The 22,480-nt window shown below is 51.3% G+C and overlaps 2 protein-coding genes across 3 annotated transcripts in view; one reads left to right on the top strand and one right to left on the bottom strand.

Annotated features, from left to right (window-relative positions):
- The window catches only part of MBP (myelin basic protein), a 115,707-nt gene extending 108,766 nt beyond the window's left edge, over window positions 1-6,941 (top strand). The window contains exons 8-9 of one of the 2 annotated variants that reach the window (XM_012648881.1): window positions 2,893-3,009; window positions 6,669-6,941. In XM_012648881.1, coding sequence (XP_012504335.1) covers window positions 2,893-3,009; window positions 6,669-6,707 — 156 coding nt within the window. In that variant the 3' untranslated portion in view covers window positions 6,708-6,941. The remainder of the gene's footprint in view (window positions 1-2,892; window positions 3,010-6,668) is intronic. The other variant, XM_012648882.1, reaches the window with a different exon arrangement.
- An 8,761-nt stretch (window positions 6,942-15,702) lies between these two features.
- Window positions 15,703-22,480, bottom strand: part of ZNF236 (zinc finger protein 236) — a 98,897-nt gene continuing 92,119 nt past the window's right edge. Inside the window, exons 27-30 of the mRNA XM_012648880.1 lie at window positions 21,628-21,825; window positions 20,682-20,811; window positions 17,927-18,103; window positions 15,703-16,182 (exon numbers count right to left, since the gene is read on the bottom strand). Coding sequence (XP_012504334.1) covers window positions 16,058-16,182; window positions 17,927-18,103; window positions 20,682-20,811; window positions 21,628-21,825 — 630 coding nt within the window. The 3' untranslated portion in view covers window positions 15,703-16,057. The remainder of the gene's footprint in view (window positions 16,183-17,926; window positions 18,104-20,681; window positions 20,812-21,627; window positions 21,826-22,480) is intronic.

Raw genomic sequence — 22,480 nt, 5'->3', positions numbered from 1 at the left:
GGACAATGAACCGACTTCGCTTGCAGCAGCGCGTCTTTAGTTCCCAGAAATATCAGATATGGTTCTTACTGTATAAAAATTATAATTTCCAAGGCCGGGCGCGGTGGCTCACGCCTGTAATCCTGGCACTCTGGGAGGCCGAGGCAGGAGGATCGTTTCAGGCCAGGAGCTCGAGACCAGCCTGAGCAAGAGTGAGACCCTGTCTCTATTACAAATAGAAAAATAAGCCAGGCGTGGTGGCACGTACCTGTAGTCCCAGCTACTCAGGAGGTTGAGGCAGAAGGATTGATTGAGCCCAAGAGTTTGAGGTTGCTGTGAGCTGTGATGACGCCACTGCACTCCAGCCTGGGTAACAGAGTGAGACTCAGCCTCAAAAAAAAAAAAAAAAAAAAATTGCAATTTTCAAAATAAAATGGAGGAAAGACCACCAACCTATTAGAGATAAACTGTGTCTATCTCAGCAACTATGATATCCTCATACGCTAGGACAGATTCTACCTGCCGATCAGTTAGTAAGCATCGTACAAATGAATGAATTTTCAAAGAAAGGAAAAAAGAACAGAGAGAAAGAACAGGAAGAGAAAAAGAACAGGGAAAAAAAACCAGAAAGAGGGCTGGAGGGAGGGTGGCAGCGAGCGAGAGAGGACGAGCAAAGGCCCCACCTGGCTCCTGGCTGACTCCGGCCCGTCTGCCCATGGAGTTACGATCCAGGGTGTCTGCTGAACATTTACAGTGATACTTATTAGACTGGCTTTTTCTGACCGAACGAATTTGCACAGAGATGACAAGGTAGAAAATTTACACGGGCCAGCACTCACAGACGATTGTTCATGATGTTGACTTTCTGTGCCAGCAGGAGACAAAGATGACACTGAAGAATGAAATACAGTTTGACCCAGAAATCTTACTTTAGCTCCCGTTACCTGCCTCTCAATTTCCTAGGCGTGGCTCCTGGGCGCTGTGCAAAAGCCTCGCTGCGCGGAGTGACGGGGCCGCCCCCGCTAACAGCCAGCCCTGCTCCTCTGCGCTCTCCTTTCCGTCCTGCTGACGCGTGCTGACCTTCTCTTTCTTCCCACGTGAAGCCCTTCCGTGTTCCGCCGCTTGCCCGCCGTCCCCAGAGCTGCAGGGCTGCCTCCTTGCTGGCGTTCCGGAAAGCCCCACTTCCCTTTCTAACTGTGTTGCATGTTTCCAGGCAAATTCCAGGTTGTCCAGAGATAAAGGTCACTAAGAATCGGAAACGAGGGAGATCAGACAGATCATTAACCCGAAAGCCCTTCCCTGAATTTAGTGCTCGGAAGCTCTTTAGTTTCGGAGCTGACCAGCAGAGTAAGACAGGGTGATTTAGCCCTCGCGTGGGGAGTGCGGTTTTTTGGCATTTAGGACATCTGTCTAGCGCCGCACTGCGCACCTGTCCCCTGCCCCGTGTCCTGATGGCTGCAGAAACCCCGGGGGTGCAAGGGTGGCACTGGCTGTCCTGAGCATGCGTGCTCCGTCCCTCACCCCGCGTGGTGACCCTCAGATCAGATTTTCATGTGAAAGTAGCGCCTGGGTTCCGGGTGGCTGGTTCCCTCCCCGCGGCCTGTGCGGCGGGAAGCACCTGGCAGAGCAGCCTTTGGGATCCCATCGTCCTGCCTCTAAGATAAAGAGACGGAGGGTCAGACTGTCCCCCAAGGCCCTTCCTTCCCTGAAACACCCGCTTGAAACACAAAGGGGCGCCGGCCAGGGGACGGTCTGGCCTATTCGCTAGTCCTCAGGACAGAACCGTAGACAGAACCTGCCATTTCTTGTTGGCAAAACGTAACCGCACCTGCCTGGGAGGAACCTTCTCCCCAGACGTCACCATCCTGCGTCCTCCACTCAGCACAGTCCCTGACGTTCCCTGTCCGTGTGTACAGCGGAAGTTCCACTTGCAAGTACAGCAAACTGGTCCCGGGGCACGAATGTCCTCGTGTTTCCGTAGTCACTTGCCGTGGCTGCTCCCGCGGGACAGAGTCTTCTCACCCCTGGAGCGGGAGGGGCTGCGGGGCAGTCGAGGCCGGCCACCTCCGTAACCAGCGCTAGCCCCCAAACGCAGGCCAGCCCGGCGCGTCAGCCGCACTTTTGTTCTCCCCGTGTTCTCTCAGGACCCCGTGAGGAAGGGGCCGTTCTTACGCCCATTTTACAGATGAGGAAACTGCAGCTCAGAGAGGTTCTGAACCTGCCCCAGGTCACACGGCCAGGAACCGGGGGTGGAGGCGGCCCCTTGTACAGGGCCCAGCTCCCGGTCTCCGGCCCGCTCAGCAGCCCGGGCCTCTCACGAGCCCCTTGTCCCAGGTCAAGCTCTGGCCCAGGAAGCTGGTTCCCAGTCACCCCAGAGAATTAGGAACTTTGTCTTCACACTGTAGAAAAGGAAGGAGGCTCAGAATGTCACTGAGTCCCCAGACCCTTGGTCCTCCAGCTCAATCTCTAGTAGTAGCGCAGCCGGAGGGAGCCCCAGGACAGGGCACTGCCCCCCTCTGGCCCAGGCCCCCGGGTGCCCGCCGGGGAGGGCCCCTCCCTCCACTCGCGTAGACACGGCTTCCTTACCCGGAGTGCGTGACGTTTGCTAATCTTCTCTTGCACACCCACAGCGTGGCGAAGGTAAGTGGCTGTTCCGTACCTGAGTCAAATCCTCAAAACAAGTGCATCTGGGCCACATGCCACACAGCAAAGCCTCAGCCCAGGCCAGAGCCCTCGTCTCCTGGGGGCCGACACCCCACAGACCTGGGGACAAGAGGCCTCTCCCTCCCCTCCTGATCCTCCCGAAGACACACCGAGACCCCTTTGTGGTGGGGCCCTTTCCCACGGTCCCGGTGGCGGCGCGAGGGGTGCCGCCGCGGCCGGGGGCTGAGGTCCCTGTGGTCTTTCTTGCAGGGGGCCGAAGGGCAAAGGCCAGGATTTGGCTACGGCGGCAGAGCGTCCGACTATAAATCAACTCACAAGGGATTCAAGGGCGACGCCCAGGGCACGCTGTCCAAGATCTTTAAACTGGTAACATGCCCTCCCTGCCGTGGGCGGTGCTGGGACCTGCGGGCTGTGTTCAGGCTGTGCCCACACTGGGGGTCTGCAGGCTAAACCGTGCCCCCCAGGACAGATGCGGGGGCCAAAAGAAAAGTTCACTCCAGAATACCCGAGCTGAGCCCAAGGGTCCCCAGGCGAGAGCAGAGGGCCCTGGGCAGGCTGGCGCGGGTCTGCCCCTCCACGCTGGTATTTTCTGAGCTTAGTTCGGAGCAAGCGGTAGTTTAGAAATGGTGGCCACGTTGGTTCATTCCAAGCGTTTCCGGAGGGCTTCCCTGGGCTGGGGTCGGGGGATAGCCAGCTTGATGCTGGTGCCCAGCACAGCTGGACGTGGGGCCACCGCTGTGCCAGGGAGGGCGGGAGCCCCCAGGGACTGGCAGGAGCCCAGCAGACAAGGGGGCAGGAAAGTCTTGGTGCCATGTCAGAGGCTGCCAGGAACCTAGAGAAGGGCGTGTCCCGTCAGCTGATGGGACCTGGAGCCACACGGCCCCAGGGGCAAATGCCAGGCCACGACTTTTAGCCATGTGGCTGTGACCCCCAGCTCTCTGAGACCCAGTTTCCTCACCTATAAAACGGGGACAATGAACCGACTTCGCTTGCAGCAGCGCGTGAAAGAAAAAGGTGTGACCACTGCAGCGTGGCCGGCACAGGGCGGCTGGGGCCCCGTTGTTGACAGTGTGACCTTCGCTCTGGAACCCTTAAGTCTCAGAGCGCTGCTCTAAGTAAGCAGAGGGAGGCACACGTGACACTTGAGGCTCGAGCCCAACAGAGCAGCGAAGACCAAGGGTGTCTGGAGCCCCCATGGCACCGGCGTTTTCTCCCGGAGAAGACCAGGCACGCGGGGCTCCTCCCCAGGGGGCCGGAGGTCGGGTCTCTCTAGCGGAGAAGGCAGACGAAGGCCGCAGTCCAGGCCTGCGTTTGGACCCCAGCCCAGGCTCTCCCTACAATCTACCTTCAGCGCAGCCCACCACGTGCCACCAAATGCCACCCCCCAGAGGCCAAGGCACCTGGAGCCAGCACACCTGTGGGGCCAGGACTCTGCCCCCAGGACACCCAAGAGACTTTACACCTGGGCCAGGCAGCTGCGGCCCAGCAGGCGCTGGGAGATGGAGCCGTGGCCAGGCCCCTTCCACGCCCCTGCACATCTGCCCAGCGAGCCTGGGCGCCAGCCCACAGTCCGAGTGGCTCCACTTCTGCCCATTTGAGGGCGTATTTCAACTCCAGAGCAACCCTCAGAGTGAGGAGGAGCCCTCGCTTGGCTTCTGTTCGTCCGCAGGCCACCTCGCGACCCGCGAAGCCACAGCAATTTCCAAGCAAGGCCTCCTGGCACCCGGATCTGCCGCAGGTGTCCCTGGCGGTAGACGGTCAGGGAACGAAGGTCGTCTGGATGGATGTTCCCGCTCAGTTTTTACTGGAGTGACAGCCCACGCTGCCATTTCACTTGCTCTCAGTCCAAACAAGGCGGGTGTTTCCTTGCTTGGTGTCGCACGGCTGACGCTGAACAACGGCCACAGTCACCGTCCGCACGGTGCCCCACAGGCAGCCTCCTTTCCAACCTACGGAAATGCAAGAGGACGACGGCTGCCGAGAAACGAAGAGCGTGTCACAGAGGCGCCTGCCTCGGCAGGAGGGCGTAAGGCCCGGCCGCCCGCAGCCCGACGGGCTAGTGCTCCGGGGAACGCTCTGCAGACAGGCCGGCCGCGGGCGCGTCTGAGAGCACACTGGGCTCCCAGACAGCGGCCCTGGTGCCTTGGGCTCCTGTGTCCCAGGCTGGTGTCCAGGGGCACAGAAGATGCTCTCAGAACCTTCATCCACATGGAAGCGTTCTCACCTGTGTCCTCAGGCCAGCGGTCACCACGTTTTGGGGACTCCGCGTTGTGGGTGTTCCCGGTCATCGGCAGCACGAGGGGTCGCACTCGCTCAGCCTGCGCCGGCACAGCGTCGGGCCTGCGCGAGGCAGGCGGGTTCAGCCGGGAAGGCTTCTGCAGCAGGCGGCTCGGCTGCATCGCCCTGGCGGGATCCGTCGCTGAGGGCAGGCCCCGCGCCCCTGCGAGCTGGTCGCCCCCAAGGCTCTGAGACCAGGGCCCTGGCCGGGACCCGGCCACAGCACAGCCGCCGCCTTCGGGTACAGTTGAGTCCTCCGTCCGCCTTCGGGTACAGTTGAGTCCTCCGTCCAGCTCGCCGCTGCTATGAGATCTCTGACCTGGTTGAGTCGGTTTTCTCATTGGTTTGTCAGAACATCAAGGTGTCACAATTTGTGGGGAATGATTCAGTCTGTAACACAAACACTCGCGGATTCAGTCACGTAACTATCAAGCCACAGGTGCGGGGGTGCCCTGCCCAGCGGCAGGGACATGCAGTGGGGACAGACCCAGGCATTTTCCCTGAAACTTTTTGCAAGCAGCTCTTAAAATTTTTAACTGTCTATGCAGTTCAAGAAAAAGCTTCAATTTATCGAATTAAAAGACATTTCAGTTCACATGCCTGTAATTAAATCCTACTACATGAAAAGTTCAGAACTGGGCCAGGATGGGTTCAGACCCTATGGCTGAATGAGTTGACAAGGAGCAGTTACAATAGATAAACTAAAAAAACCCACCCTCTTCCCAGGGATTAAGGGAGTATAGTAGTTGGAAAAAGCAAAACCCCGAGAAATCACAGCTGTCCCCTTGATGTGGTAGCTGTGTCGTCTGTAAGTGTCCTAGCGTCAGGGCCGTGGTCATTCGTGTCACTGGGCAACGTGGCAAGTGCAGAATCAGACCAGGGCAGCGTTGGCTGGGTGCCGACATGCCGGGTGGTATAAACAGCATATTTCTTAAATTCCGTGCTTGCTGGGGGCTCCAGTCAAAAGGAAATCTTTGAGAGATCAATTTTTCATCCAACCTACCAAAAAAGAAGGAAACCCACGGAGAAAGAGACTGAAATTTGAATGCAAAAACCCAAACACGCGGTCCCCTTTGTCAGCGTGGACGACCTCCCGAGTGACAAACCGGTGGATCTTCTCGGGGCCGGCACCCCCGGTGGCTGCCTCTGCACGGCGGGTCACCGCACACCTGGGCTCCATCTGCACCGGCGTCAACTCTTTCTTTAAAAATGTCAAGTTGTATTTGTCCAGAAAACATGTTAATTCATGGTGTTAAGGCCCCTTTAAGTCAAAGTTTGCAGACAGACCACTCTGTGTAATTGATTTGTCTTGGCGTGGCCACTAAGATGGCAAATACGAATGTCCCCAGGCACAGCCGTAGTGGTGTTTGGCTTTTGCCCGGTGCCCGTAGCACTTGGTTGTCAGCACTAGGTTCTCTCCCAAGACAAAGTTGTCCCTGTCGTTGTTTACAGACAGTGTCCCTCGGTGACCCTGGCATCTCTAGCTGAAAGGAGACAGTGACCATTCAAAGCAAAACAATACAGACATTGAGCAGAAAAGCCCTGTCACTCCAGGCACCGCTGTCCGTGTCCCGAGAATTGCGTTCGCGTGAATTTATCCCTCGGCACTGACGACTCAGTCAGCGCTGGCTGGGGGGCGCGGGGGATGGAACGAACCGGTGTGTGACCTGGTGACACAGGCGGGGGACGCTGGGCTGGGGACGCGGTGCTCACGCTCCTGCCTAACTCCCGTGTCTTCCTTTCCGCAGGGAGGAAGTCGCTCTGGCTCTCCCATGGCCAGACGCTGAGCCCACCTTGTTCCGGATCCTGCCCTCTGCTTCTCGACATAACTGCCTTACGACGTTACTACCCTCGCATGGACTAGCTAGTTAGAGCAAACGACCCCCCCTAATGCCTGTTGAGTTGAGCACGCGGCAGGGTCAGGCACGCGGCATCCTACTAGCAATTTCTGGCCGAAAGTTAAATGGAGAAAAAGAAAACAGAAAATGATTAAAAGTGTCACTTCACGTTGGAGGATTACATTTCCCGGGAGTGCTCACTCCCCGACACGCGCCCCAGAAGCACACGGCTCCCCGCAGGTCCGCGTGCACCGACGTCCCCCCAGGTTCCCCCTCCATCCTTGGACTTCCTTTTCGCCGTGACTGCGGCACCCCGAGCTTCCGCTGGGCACTGCCATCGACGCACACCGCTGTAGGGACAGAGAACCAGACGGGCGGGAGGACTGTTGTGATCCAAGCTTCTTTGGTTTTCTTTTCCTACCCTTCTCTCACCTCCTAAAGTGTATTTATTTCTCCTAACAGGATTAGACAGTCAAGGAGTGGCTTACTACCCGTGGGAGCTTTTGGTATGTGAAACTCGGGCCCGGGCGGCTGTTAGAGTCCAACGTGGGCAGCACAGAGAGGGGGGCGCGCCCCCAGGCCGCGGCTGCCCACCACCCCACTTAGCTGAATTCGTGCGTGGCAGAGAGAGGACAGGTGGCGAGTGCGGGCTGGGCACTGGCCTCATGCAGGAAACGGGGCCTGCTTGGAAACTGGGTGACGGAGATGTCCCACATGTGGCTGCGGGTTGTCGCTGTGGCCCCGCACGGTGGCGCCAGAGCAGCCTCCATGAACGACCTCGTTTCCAAACCAGCACCCACAGCCGGGGAGTCCAGGCAGACTAGTGCGTCTCGGAGCAGAACCGTAGTTCTCTGGTGGCCTCGCGGTGTTACACTGGTCACTTTTAGACGCTGCGTGTGGCCAGGGTACGCTTGCATGGCAGTGCACAATGGCAAACACTAACCCTCAGGAGAAGATAACCTCTCACCGCCTCACCTCCCAGCACGAGCCCGCCCTAGCGAGTAGGCTGGGGAGTGGCCATTCCTGAGTCACTGACCCAGACACCCGGGCCGCGGCCGGCCCCTGGAGAGGGAGAGCTCCTCCGACCGCGCTCGGCTAACCTCGGCTAACCTCGGCTGACGGCCCCTCCCGCTCCGCCCTCCTAACGTACTGACTCCCTTTTGATTTGAGCGTGTCTTTCGTGGCCCTCCCCAAGAGCCCCACACTGGCATCGTCCTCCCGTAGAACCAGACAAGGATAGTCGCCGTAACGCCAACACGCGTCCCTTTAATCCCGTGCTAACTCTGAACGCTTAGTGTGGGTTTAATATAACGTCTATTAATATATCGCCTCAATGATGAGAGGGTAAGAAAAAAAAGGAACAAAATTCCAGAAACGAAACGTCCACACTGTCCACCGTAAGCACTCTGCATCTCTGAGCGGGTCGCTGGCCGCGAGGTCTCCTGCGCGTCGACAGTACGCCCTGTTCTTGAGTATTGAAATAAAATAATAAACATTTAATGGTATTTGCACGGTGTCTTACTCTGTGCTGTGTGTGGAATACGGGCTCACATAAGGCAATGACCACGTCTCAAGAGCTGTGCGTGCGTCTGGTCGGGAGGCACCGGGCTGCCTGGCAGTGCCTGTTGGAGGGGCCTTGTCCCCCCGTGGTTGATGCATCAATAAAGGGAAGTGGAACGAGGTGGTCGTCAGGGCACCGATCCTCTAACGCACAAGGAAGAGATTTCTCCATTTATCGGAAGACGAGCTTCTAGAGTCCATTTGCGTCGGCAGCTTTGCTGGTGTGAGCCCAGGAATCCTGGGGCAGCGACTCCACGTTCCTCCGACAGTCGTGCACAACACGACCTGGTGTTTTGCTTATGGCTGCCTTTGGTTTCAAGAATTCCTTTTTGAAAAGATAAACTAGAATCCATTTTGGTTTTGTCTTGCTTATAACAGAACCACCGGTTCCTGTGCGTGTCTCGTGGTGGCCGTGGGAAGCGCCCGCCTTGTGAGCTCTGGGGAGGGAACGCACGTGGTGTGAGCGCAGGACGACGGGAGCCATTTCTCAGGGTGGCAAAGCGCCAGACTCCTGCGCAGGGACCTGAGCGCAGGGACTTGGGGGCGCCGGACACTGGAGGCAGGGTCAGGGTCAGGGTTAGGGGTACAGTTAGGGTTAAGGTTAGGGGTAACTGTCCAGCTCTCCTGGGACACCTCGCGCCACTTGCTTGCCCAGCCCCTTCCGGCTGAGGAATTTGGAAAAATCACACAAATACAATTACATTTTCAAAATTGTATTCTTTTAGTTGGCACATCTATTTTAATCTCACATGCGTAAAAAAGGCATTAAATGGTAAACCGAGGTCACATCCTAGAGTAGGCTAGCACTTTCGTGCTATTACAAACTCGGGTAAATATTTTTAAGTACAGAAAGCAGAACAGGAGCTACGTCTTGCTGAACACTTATCTGGGGAGGTCTGCGCAGTTGTCCTGAAGCTCACTGCAATTGATTTCCCAGGCTAGATCCCAGAGCCAGGCCTAGTGAGTGCTCTGCCCCCCTCACCGCGCTGGCTCGGCCTGAAGGGGCCTGGTGGGGCCTCGAGGGGCCCAGAGGGTCGCTGAGCTGAGCGGAACAGAAAACCACCACGACCACGCTCGGCGCCTTCTCGCAAGCATCTGCACAGCCACCGCCGCCCGTCCGGCTGAGCAGCGCGGCCGGCGTGTGCAGGCCCTGGGCGGGGTGTCTGCATGAAGACACTGACAGGCGGACGCGGGGCGAGACCTGAGTGGGGTCCGGGGTGGTGAGGATGTGGAGACTTATTTGTACTCTGCTTGCAGCTTTTCTGTAAGTTTAAAACTGCTTCAGAAATAAAGGTTACGTGAAAAGGATAAAGACTTTGGATTATGAAATTTGAGAAAGATGATGGAAAGAGAACTTAGCGACATGGTGAAGAGTATCTTTCGGCAGCTGGCCGGTGGTGTTCCGTCTTCACCCAGAACTACCAAAAAACCGGCTGAGATGACATCAAAGTCACCTGTCTTGTGTTAAATACAAGAATTTCTTTCTTACAGAGCTTGGTTACCAGAATAACCGATGATTCCTATGTTCTGATTATTATAGCAGTAGCATAAAACCATCTCTCCTGATTGGCCGGAATAACAAAACTGGGGGGACATCTGTTAGCTGGTAGAAAGGAGTGTATGACGCAGCACTGGTGGGTGCACATGCCACATTTACCAGCCGTCCTTAGGGACCGAAGACACGTAATACTTTAAAGGTCCCAGGTAGCGGTAACAGCTCCTCCAAGACAGGAACGGCACTACGGATGGTGTGGAATAATCAGTAATGTTGGTAAAAAAAAAAAAAAAAAAAATCCGTCCATACGCTGAGTCAGGGCTATTTCCAGGCCTCCAGAGCGAATTGACCACATCCTGCCAACAACCGTGAAGCATCTTTCTTAGGACTCTACCCCACTTTCCTCCCAAGAAAGCCTGCGGTTTCCCGGACGCCGCAGGCAGACACGGGCCAGAGACAAAGGGGTTCACTGCCCACAGTCCTAGGAGTAGCCAGAGTATCGGCACGTGTGTGGACACCTCAGCCCTCGCTCCCGAAGGGTGACACAAAGTGTGCAGGGAACACTGCACACCCAGAGGGTCGCATCGTAGCTCAGGGAGCCAGAACCTTTCCCAGTAGATAGCGCGCCTGCCCGACCTCGGCCTCAGAGTGAGGCATCATCCTGACTAGGGTCGGTAAACAGGCAGCCCTCTGCTGCGGGTGGAGGCCGTCCCTGTCCTCTCGGGCCGCGCTCCGCACGGACAGCCTTGACAAGACCAGCACGAGTCACGGGGCTTTGTGTTGCTCCTCGGACATGCAGAGACTCCAGACCCCACGCAGAGCTGTCTCCCGACTCTCGTAGCCCATTAATTGAGACTAGCAGTAGAAGGCAGAACTGGACAGGAGCAAGTTTAATCAACTGATTTTCTAGACAAGGAGACAGGCCCAGAGAATTTGACTGACTTAAAGACAGGCAGCTGTCCGTGTCAGGAGTGGGAGTGGGAGTCCCACGTCACCTTCCTCCCAGCTTTGCCGCGCACGTCACACTCGTACACGCGTGCCTGTACTTGGCTCTCACTGAGAACGCTCTCCGAGTACAACAGAGTCAAGCATTCGGGAAAACTCACCGGGAAAAGCACTTTAAATAGTTGAGAGAATCCACTGTAGTGGGAACAGATTTTCTATAATTTGATAGTTTTTTAAAAAAAACTACCCTTCGGCTACTCACTGTATTTCAAAAAACCATTACAGGAATATGCCTCCCACAAACAAAACAAGCAACAAGAATGGTAAAATAACTCCTTACCATTCCATCCGAGCCACGTCCAGGAAGTTAAAATCACTTTAGGCTATTTCAGTTCAAAAATGCGTGGAGTCCCTACCCTGTGCTAGGAATCAGGTGACCTAAGGAAAAAAGATATATTTAATTTGTTATTTCAACAGGGTAATGATTCTATAAACTACAAACTTGTAACAGTTTGGAAACGTAATACGTATTTTAAAAGAATTTGATGATATAAACCAACTCCCTTGGTATTTCTGGAAAAGCCCAACCCCCGACGTACCTCATAAACAGACAAGTACCTTTCTAACGAGAGAGCAGGCAGAGCACATCCTCCAGGAGGAAACACGGCATCCTCACACCATGTTGATCCCACGGGCTTGAATTTATTGCAAACTCGACATGGCGTTGCGTTAACCCGCACTGAACGTGTTACCTGGAGAAAACGTCTTCTTTAAACAGTTATAACTCACCCGAAACCCAAATAAGTAAATATACAGGAGTTTTAAAATACGAAAACTATCTTTATTATTTTTAAAGCCAGCACAGTGGCTTTTGGCATAACTATTCATTTCTAATACAAAACTGGATTAAATAAATAGCATCCAATGTATAAATAGACCATGAAACAATTTCGAAGATAAAAAGAGAACTCTTCTGTAAATAAAAAAAAATTAACTTTAAAAATTTTCTTTACTGGTGAGTCAAGAAAGAATCACTATGTCACTTTAGAATTTGTCAAATATAATACAAATCTTGATTTAATACAAAAGTCTTCATGCGGTAAAGTGTTACACATAGAAAAATTAAATAGCAAAATCTCATATGATCGCTGCCTATTGCTCCTGCCATTTTACGCTAACCTTTACTTTTTACCACTTTATTTATTAGTCATCCACGTAAAAAACTACCGCGATGCCTCTGCGTCGGGTGATCGTGGAACAGAGCAGATGAGTGGGCGTGCCCTTCTGGGAACGTGTGTGTCTGAGGAAGGGACACAAATTCAGAGGGCAGACGATGACCAAGTAGGACGTGGGGCTTAGAAGCCCTGCCAGGGCAAAGCAAAGGCTTCGCTAGGGATGCGTGGGGCATCCAACGTTACAAAGTATTTTGTTGCTCCCACTTTTTCAACAGCGAAGGCTCCTGCACAGTAGCCTTCGGCATGTGATTTTCATTAGAATAAAGATAGATGCAGAGGCCCCAGATAAGACAAATGACATTAAACTGGGTTATGTATGTAGTTGCTCTGGAAATTTTTTTCCAAAAAATCCAAAGCACCTACCGTACTTTGAATGTGGATCGGAGAACTCTAGATTCACAAGTAGCAGTTGTATAATCTCATCTCCGCCTCACTTACTATGCAATAGGTTTTAGAAAAAGGATAAATTAGCAATGACCGACCAACCCTTGGATTAACTTTTTCTGGTGGGGGGAGGGCACGGTATTGATTTTGAAATAGGCTTCAGGGAAAAAAAAATCATGTAAGAAGCAGGCATGAGATCCTTAAAAATAGTAACTAGAAAGCAGTTCTATGTATTTTATATATTTCCTTTAAAAAGTTACTTACATAAATCTGTGTGATGGTCACTTAATGTTAAAATGTGTATCTTAGTAAGTTGCACCTATCCTCTAAAAAAGAGGAAAATCCGTATGAACAGAAATCCACCTCTACTTAAAATCTTGTACCTGTACTAACGCATGCATCTCTTGTACATAAACGCTGTAGGAGAATTCAAATGAAGCCATAGAGCACTAGCTATGATTTCAAAAACCAAATTTCCTTAAAAATGACAATGAGGGGGTACAAAATATTACACCAAAGAAACATGTCCTAGTGAACGCTGAATACAACGGAAATGATTCCTTAGCACAGGGTCCCCACGGTCCACCAGCACGACATCTGGGGACAGCGAAGGCGGCCTCTGACAAGCCCCTCGCTGACCGGCGGCAGGCCAGCCGGTCACCTGTCTCGGGGTTTCCTCCACTCTGATACTCGTCAAACACTCCAGGTATTTAAAAGGGCAAGAGTAGAGCTCGTTGGGGGAGGGGGAGGATCCGAGTTTACATTTTTGGAAACATGTTTTTAACCTATCGCCATTCTATGACAACAGGACCACTTACGCAGTGTCTAGCTGGCCGGATTCTACACAGGCTACATTCCTCTGCGCCCCCAAATCTACGACCCAGTTTGACGTGTGGTATCTTTGGAAGGGGACTTCATCCCCTGAGCTTATTTAAGTGCTTAGCAGTTACTTTAGGATGAAAGTGGGTTAAAGAAGTTATGAACGTTCAAGAGGTTCCTTCCATGTGCAGCCTACTGTTGACTAGGGCAGCTGAGGAAAGCAGACGAGAACGGGGACGGCACCCGCACGGCCTGTGCTAATGCGCGCGACCTGCCGTCGCTGGGCCGAACCCTGATCTCTGAAGTGGGAGGCCTGTCCGATAGACATCGCAAGGGCAAACTTTCATTGTCTGGACTTCGCGGAGGTCAGTGAAAATTATCATTGAATTTCTTTTCTGTTAAAAATATCTGAACTTGAAATTAATTAATTCATGTGCCAAACTATTTTATCTTGAACATTTTCAAAGAAAAAAATTAATCACATTTCCTAACTTCATTTTTTATTTATTGTTATTCCAAAGCAGATATGCTATGATGAGATAGTTCTAAAAATACAGTTCTCTATCCTCAAAACCCTGGTTATAGATGAGGCTAGAAATCTCTTTTCTAAGAAAAATTTTTAACCAACCAGTACAATATAAAGATCAACCTGTATCCCACAAACATTCAAGTGAAATTATGTCCTTTTAAAACCTTATATTTTCAAGGAATGTTTTTGCAAAGAAGCAGCTTTTATAATTAGGGAGTAAATAAAAATAATACATAAATGTCTTGTGTTTGCCTGCTAAGAAATTGAGAGAAGACACAAAATGGAATTATTGATAGATTTTTTTTTTTCTTTAACCAAAATAAAAGTAGGCTTTAGATTCACCTGTTAAGGCCTTAAATAGGCAGTTAACCAACACAGTTCACTAAACTATGCTTTCTATACAATTAGGAATTAAACAACCCCTTTTAAAGATGTCCTGAGATGACATTTAATGCTAAAAGTAAAATAAATAACCCAACAAGAACAAAAACTTAAAATTTCAACAATTTCAACTTTGGGGATATTTGTTCACCAAAATTAATCAACATTTCTAAAATATTTTAATACAAAATTATAAAAGAAAAAGTGCATTAAAAGCAGAAACTTTAAAACTCCAGCACAATTACAATTATTCTGAATATACTGACTACAGCCAGGTATACGCACTGACATTCAAGGAAACCTCAGGATTTATAATAAGTCCAGTATCACAAGAATAAGTCAAATAAGGCTTTTTTTTTTTCTTAAAAAAATATACAATACACAAAGCAGTTTGGAAAAAAAAGTAATATTATTTAACAGTTTTCTGACTTAAATATTTTCACATAACAAAAGTTTTCATATCACCAGCAATATTATTTATAGACATATGCCAAAAGTGAACAAAAACAAAAAAAATCAAAAGATGCCCTTTCAAAATAACGGTGAAATGTCTGTTTCTTTAGGAATCTGAAATGAGCTCTCTTAATATACAAAGTCCATACAATATTTATAATAAAACTACTCTCTTCTGAAGCAAAGGAGGCAATGAGAGAAAATAAAGGCAATTATTTTTCAGGAGAAAAAAATAAAACCCAGCTTTACATTACAATGGAAAAGATATCCATTTATCAATAAAATGAATACAATACTGATCTGAAGTGCTCGCAGGGAGGTGAAACTTGGATGCTCTTTCTGCAACTGGGACTAGTGCTTATATTTACAAAATATACTGTTCAGCCACACAGAGGCCCATATATCTGTTTATGTACATATGTACTTATATATAGAACATATAAATAATTTCAAAGGAAACATTAACATGAAGTAAAGAACCTTCCGTCTTTGGAATGCTGTAGGAACGACGTGCACGCACTCTGCCCCAGCACGGGTGAGATTTGGTTTGGGACATATTTACTGTGGCACCATAGATGATATTATAGAATTCCCTGAAATAAAAAAATACATCTGTTTGTGCATGAAGAGAAAATCATGGGGTTGTTATGAACTCTTAAACTACAAATATGCTTCTTACTTACTGAGGTGGAGAGGGCCACAGTTACTTGTTCCTAGGAGACAATTCTGTTATTTCCTATTTGCAATGTATGGCTTGTGCTTCTGCAACAATCTAACCCATGGACCTGAACACAGATTCACGCAGTAAGTTGTCGCCATCCTCTGAGGACAGTGTAATCCTTTTTTGTGAGTCAGGTTTACACGATTCCCTATGTTGACGCCCCCAGATACTGCATTCTCGGAACTAATGATTAGATATTTGTAAAGAAGAGAGAATTGGTCCAGCCATCTCTCAAATTATTAGTTATATTAACTTATGGTGACTAAAAAGAGTCGATTTCCACTAATTTTCAAAATGCACAGAGAAAAACGTGGAAAACACTTCCCTGTGTAACATTTTTTTCTGAACTTCATGCACCTCTTATGTTTGTTTGTAAGCTATGCTTCTTATAACAGAAAGCATGAAGGAAAATCTTACGTACTTTTCCGTGTTAACGTCTGTCTTTGCTAATACAAAGAAATCACACTACAATGAGAGTCAGATCCAGTTAATGTCTGTTAACTAGATACACTGGCCGTGGAGGAGAAGATGAAACTGCCTATTGTAGTACCTGAGTTCAGTGATTTGTAGACAAATGAGAACAATGCGTTTACATTTTTCCCAGTTTTTTTCCTATAAGTCTCTGAAAGACAATGATTCTTTAGATAATTCTATAGCTACAAAACTATTATGGTAACATTTTTAACACTTGAAGCCGTAAAACAGAAGTTCCAAGTGCTTCGTTCTTCACGAACTGTAACTTCAGACACGCTGTTCCAGGCGTCCTCTCGGCTCGCGTCAGAACACGTTGGTGAGGGCCTGCCACTCGCCGGCGGCCTCCTGCACGACCTCCTCCAGGTGCAGGGTGCGGCTCAGCTCCTCGCCGTCCTGCTCCGGGTGGCCGGCGGACTCCTGCAAAGCTCCTGTCACGCAGCAGGGAAAACACAGCCTCAGACCGTCAGTAGCACAAAATGATTCACATTCAATAAACGAAGACTTCTTGAGCTAAGCACTGTGCCAATTTCCAGCAGTCTCTGATTCTTTGTTTGTTTAAAGGGCACTATTTATACCTATTCTGAGTAACAGGGTTGCTGGGAAAATTCGATGAAATTACTTATGTGGTACTGCTTAGCAAACATTAAAGCACCATCCAATTACTGTCAAAAATATTCCAACTGCTTCAATCTGCACCTGACCACCACATGGAGGGGTGTATATGTTATATAAATGGAATTTGTGTGTCCAATGATATGTAAATTATATACAACGATGGACACATTATATGTTAGCTATAACAAATGAAATACAATTGGCAGAATTAATAGAAAGGGACAGGCAGAATATTAAGGTGAGGAAAATAGCGACCTTTTATAAATCCCCACAGAATAACTTCACATGGGCTAAAAGTAATTTACAATTTAGAATACAATAAACTGAGAGAGACAATTAAAAAAATAATAAATAAATAACTAAATAAAGTCTTCTGGGTGAATAGAGATAAGCAATTTCTGAACTGATCTGGTTTCCGTGCCAAAGAAAAAGGAATACTTGAGCCACAGGTTGAACCATCTGTCGGCAGCAGTCGCTGTCACGTGAGCTCGAACACACGAGAGAACCTGCACTAGACGCCCACGGCCATCGAGGTTACGTAATACAGCCTCGGTGATGAACCGCTAACGTTAATGTTGACATGCATAATTTCTCTAGCAGAAAGTAAAGCAAGAGGCACCAGAGTGCAGATGTTAAAGAGAAAAATTATCCTTTTTTCCTTCCTTGAAAACTCCCCACAAAGGAAGCTGTACCCCTTGGGTTCCCAACACACCCAGAAGCCACACCACTCAGTGCACGACGCCTGTCCAAGGTCACTTACGGAGCACTCCGAGGGCTCTGCTAGGATTTTATATCTCTAACTCCCGTGCACAGCTGCTCAGCCTGGTCTAGGTAATCTGTTATCATTCCTTCCTCAGATAGAGACGGACGGAATTGCCAGATTCCGCGCGGCAAACAAAGAGGAGAATCAAGAGACAAAAGAGACAGGCAGCGGCTCACACCCCGATACCCTACTCTGAGGGCACCGACATTGGTGAATCAACAAAGAGAAACCAAGGCCCATCTGCAGTTTGCGCAGCGTCAACAGGACGCGGCAGGAGTGCTGGGCCAGACTCTGCCGCTTCTGTGCGAGCATCAGGCCGACCCTGACTCCAGCACTTGGTGCCCCAAGCACTGAAACACTCTTAAACTGCACACTTGTGGGGATGGCGGCTTCGAGAAACGCCGTTCAGACAGACAGCACTGCCACTCCGGGCTGCTGACTGCTCACTGCAGAAAGCCCTGACCAGGGAGAAACCAGCTGCTCAGAAATGCTGCCTTCGCCCAGGCTCAGGGCGGCCACCTTGCTCCCAGTAAGTTTCTGCGTCCTTGCCAAAATAAACCAGAAATTTAATATAATCAAATTCCGAGTGTGGCTGGGAAAGAGGCGGCAGCCCATAGACAACCCCGAAGACTGTATACACCAAGTATTAAAGTAGCAAAAGCACAGGCTTCCAGTCCGTAAAACGGAGGTTATGCCACGCACTACACAACGCACAATCACCGTGTGAACCAAAGACGCCTGGGACGTCCCAGCCACCCGAGCGCACGCACTCTCAGGCAAAGCGTGCTTCTCACCCGTGTAGCTGTGCGCCCGTTTCATGTGCAGCTTCATGTTGCTCTTCTGTGTGAACCCCATGACGCAGTAGTCGCACTTGTAGGGCCTCTCGCCCGTGTGCTTCTTCATGTGCACCTGCAGCGCGCTCTTCTGGTTGAAGGCCTTCTCGCAGAGCGTGCAGTGGAACGGCCGCTCGCCTGCGCAGAGAGAGCCGCGCGTCAGTGTCTCTGCGAAGACCGAGTCTCACATACGAAACAATTAACTCTGAACAAAGTATGCGACGTTTTAAAAGATCATGGTGATGCTCTCGCTGGTGCCATCACGCGGATCGCCATTCGACAGGACTCCAGGGAAGCCGCTCTGTGTCAAGTCACAAAACTTTAAACAAAAGATACTGAAAGCCATGGAAGCATCCAGAAATAAAAGTTGAGCATCTGTGGCTTAAACAGAATGTTTCCAATACATTTTGGGCAACAAAGCAGAAAGACATTGAAGACATGAGAATACTAAATCCACTTAATAAAAACTATGATTTATTTAATATTTTTAAAGTGCTACTTAATTGCTTTCAAGCTGACACAGAAACCGACAAGTGCAAGGAAGACCTGCCGAGTCTGGAGTCCTCTGTGAGCTGCCCGGACGAGCCCCAGGGCAGACTAGGTGCCAGCTCTCCTGTGTCCCCGCCTCCCTCCCCATGGGCTCCTCCCCAGGCTTGGCACGGCTCCCCGCTGTGCCTAGAAGGTTCTTTTCTACCCACTCTGCTCGGCTGCCTCTTACTCTCGGGCTGGTCCCTTCCCCGGGGGCTTCTTGGTTCACCCTTAGGCCGTTGGCCCCGGGTTGTTTTGAAGGCCCTTGTTTTTATCCACACAGGGTCTGACGGTCTGGCTCCCTCCCATGTAGTGTCCACGACACTACACGACATGAGGTTTCGCCCTAGCATGCCTGTGATAGGCAGGGTCCTAAAAACAGCCCAGGCTTCGTGCCCTAATCCCCAGGACTGTGACTACCCTGACGGCATGTCTTGTTCCATGAGTAATCACGGCTACTCGCAGCTGGCTTTGGGGGAGAAGGGAGATTAGCCAGGTGGGCTCAGCCTAATCCACGAGCCCTTTAACCGCTGCTTCTCCGGCTGGAAACCGTCCTACCACCCCCAGGAGGTGGACGCCGCCGACGCCCTGGGTAAGCCCGGAAGCAGAGTCCCCCCAGAGCTGAGAACGGCCAAGCCCATCTGGCCTTCTGGCCTGAAGCAGCACGGGATGGCCGATGGAGGCCGTGTACAGCTGCTAAGGTTGTGGCAACTTGTTAAGGAACAAAAGGAAACAAATACCATGCGCCACCCCTTCCTGCTTTTTAAATCTCAGCCAACTGAGTATGATTTAAAACATAACCACGAAATGTCTGGTTAATTCGTTCCCCGAGCCCTCGGAGGTCAGGCAGGGCTTGCGAGAAAGCCCGAGAGGCTGCAGGAAAGGGCCAAGCCCTGCGCCCAGGGAGCCGACTGATCGCGAGAGAAAAGGACTGAGAAGCTTCCCGGGTACGTGGACAACTGAACAGGAGCCACTGCAGAGCCCAGGCCCACGGACCGGAGTCTCACACGTCTGCACGGTCAGGACTAAGAGTTCGAGAAATGGTTCAATCCCTTCAACGTGCTCTAAGTTCACACGGAAGGATGTAGAATACTTAACCAGTATTTCCACCAAAAAGATTAAAATGTGACCAAATGCTCACTCCCCCAATGAATATAAAATGGCATAAGGTAATCTAGTTAAAAAAATAGGCTATCGAGTTGAGTGTTTTCCTATCAAGATATCTTTTAAAGGCCTCTTGGGGAAGAGACGTGCAGACCGCCCCCTGAAGATGAGTCATGAGGTGGCCGCGAGACAAGGGCTGGGAGGACACACAGGCAGAGAGAGAGCGCGCTGAGAGCAGAGGCGCAAGGGAGCAGGTGACTGCCAACCTGAGGCACCCATGCAGGGTGCAGCGGGGACGAGCTGTGGATGGTGAGGGCTTGATGGGCACAGGGGGACTCCTGGGCATCTTGAGGGGTGAAGGAGAGGGACCCTGTGCTCACACCTGCCTCCCAGGCTTCCAGTCTGCCGGCTCCCGAACACGGGGCTGGAGCAGCTGCATGGAGACCAGGAGTGAAGCCACCCAGGTGTCCCGCTGCCACCACAGCAGGTGGGGCGGAGGGAGCAGAGAGCCGCCTGGATGCAGCTGGAACCCCTGGCCCCTGGTGACTGTCAGATGCCGGGGGTGATGCCCAGAAGGACGGGGCAGCCAGAGGCTGAGTGGGGGCAGCAGAGAGACCAGCCCAGGGGTGGAGAGGCGGGAGAGCTGCGTGCTTCCTTGTTCTGTTGTTTTTTTCTCTAAGACAAGGGGCTTGAGCAGATTTAGGTGGTGAAAGGAAAAGCCAGCAGAGCCGGGAAGTCTTAGGACAGAAGAGAAAGGCTAGGAGAGGAGCTGGGCCTGGCGGGCCGTCTGTGTGCTCCACCAGGAGGGCAGGGACTATGTCCAGGCCTCCCCCTTCCAGGACAGCACAGTAGTCCTTGCTGACAGCTCCTATTTCCCATGGTCATGATGCAAATAGCAAAATCTTCTACTTGAAAAAGTTAAGACAATAAATAGATCAAATATCAGGGGAAATGGAACACATGGACCTTGCTTTACAAATAACGCATTACGCCGTACATGAACACTTACGCGTGGAATCCCGTTTTCTCATCAAGGACGGCTACTTCACAGAGTGACACAACAGAAGGCGTCACCCCTCATTACCTGTGTGGATGCGGCTGTGGCGCTCCAGCTGGCTGGGTTTGGCGAACGCCTTTTCACACGTGTCGCATTTGAACACTCTCGGCTTCTGAGAGCTCAGAGAGGGGCCGGCTTGGTGCGTCTGCATGTGCTCCTGGCAGAGACAACACGGAGAAGAAGAAGCACTTAAGATCAAAACAGAATCTTAGAGATTCAAAATGGCAAAGGAAAATCAAATCACAAAAATTCAAGCTTCTCGAGGGTGGAGCCGTGAGTCTCTGGGACCACCTTCTTTGCACACAGCAGGCACCCACTGTTTGCTGCACCGACAGGAGTGCAGGGGAGGTCTCTGGAGGGACAGCCTGCTCAGGGGGCTGGGACTCTGGGGAAGGCTGGGTCAGAGAGGAGGCAGCGACGGCCCCGTGGGCCTGCCTCCCAGGACACAGGAGCTTAGCACCTCTCCTTTGGGCCAGGGACAGCAATGATGGTTTCCTGGTGGGGCTGGCGGCCCTGGGCTAGTGGGCGCAGGGCTGGGTGGAGACCAGAGGGGCACCCGCCTGCCTCTAACGGCTGAGCAGGGCATGCTGTATCTCTCTCCCATCGCTTCCTCAGTGACCTGAGGGGATGTGCCCCGCCTGACCCCTGGAGAGAGGGGCTCTGCCTGTGAAACCCAAACCTACCCTTGTTCTTCCTGTCCGACCCCCTCCCTGCCCAGTCATGGTGATGCTACTTAGAGTTGAGAGTCTATGGGGACTGCAACTTTGGTTCTGATCTGTTCAGGGTACACGACAGGCCCACTGCAACTAAAACCACCCAGGAAATGCATTCACACCCCCTGGCTGTTCCCTTAAAAACACAGAGAAGCGTATCCATCAGGTCTCTTATTCCCTGACTTTTAGCAAAACTTTTAGCATCTGCATCTCTAGCCGTAGCGAGCAGCTGCAGTGCTGCAGGCCTCCCCAGGGCCTACCTTGAGGTGCGTGGCGCGCTTGAACGCCTTCCTGCACACGTGGCAGCCGTGGATGCGCTCCTGGCCGTGAACCTCCTTGCTGTGGTGCATGAGCACCGCGGCCGACGAGAAGGCCCGCTCACACTCCAAGCACTGGTGCGCCCGGCCCTCCTTCTCGGGCTGGCCGCCCTGGGCCAGGTTCCCAGAGATGTCAGCTACCTGGAGTGAGTCAGGAATTCTGTGACTCTCCATGGACTTCACCAGACCAGCGCAGTTTGTGAACTGGCAGACCACCGCTCGGTAACAGGCACATGCCCACGTGGATATGCCAAGCCCGTGCTGCACGAGTTTTGTCATCTTGCTAAGTTCAGCCAGGGACACTTCCAGTGTTACATTAGACCAGAACGCACGCAGCTGTCTTGGGTTACTCGAAACGTACTGGCCACAGCAAGATTTAGATAACACGATAGTGGTCATCGAGTGAGCTGTGCAGCCAAACTGACCAGCTCCAACATTACTGTCCCGGCCACTCTGGGCTAGTACTTAACCACTCTATGCCTGTCTCCTCATCTGACACGGAACAACTCATACCTACCTGTCAGGTTGGTGAAGGTTAAATCAGGTAATACAAAGGTGCTCAGAACAGTACCCGGCACACAGAAAGCACATAAAGTACAGGAATTAAGTAAAGTGTGCCTTGGCATTGAATTAGGAACTCTCTGAAACACAGGAGACTAATAAGGTTTCACTACAAACGCATCATAACAAAGAGAGTTTAAAAATAATGATCAAGAAGTCAATGCTTTTTCTGTCTAGCAATCCATGTGTGCAGTGAACAGTAAACTCACCAGGCGTGGGGTGTTCAACCACGCAC

This window comes from Propithecus coquereli, unplaced genomic scaffold (assembly GCF_000956105.1).
Source record: "Propithecus coquereli isolate 6110/MARCELLA unplaced genomic scaffold, Pcoq_1.0 Scaffold296, whole genome shotgun sequence".
Classification (NCBI taxonomy): Eukaryota; Metazoa; Chordata; class Mammalia; order Primates; family Indriidae; genus Propithecus; species Propithecus coquereli.
The sequence above is the reverse complement of the archived record's forward strand: the minus strand, read 5'-3'. Positions and strand labels throughout refer to the sequence as shown.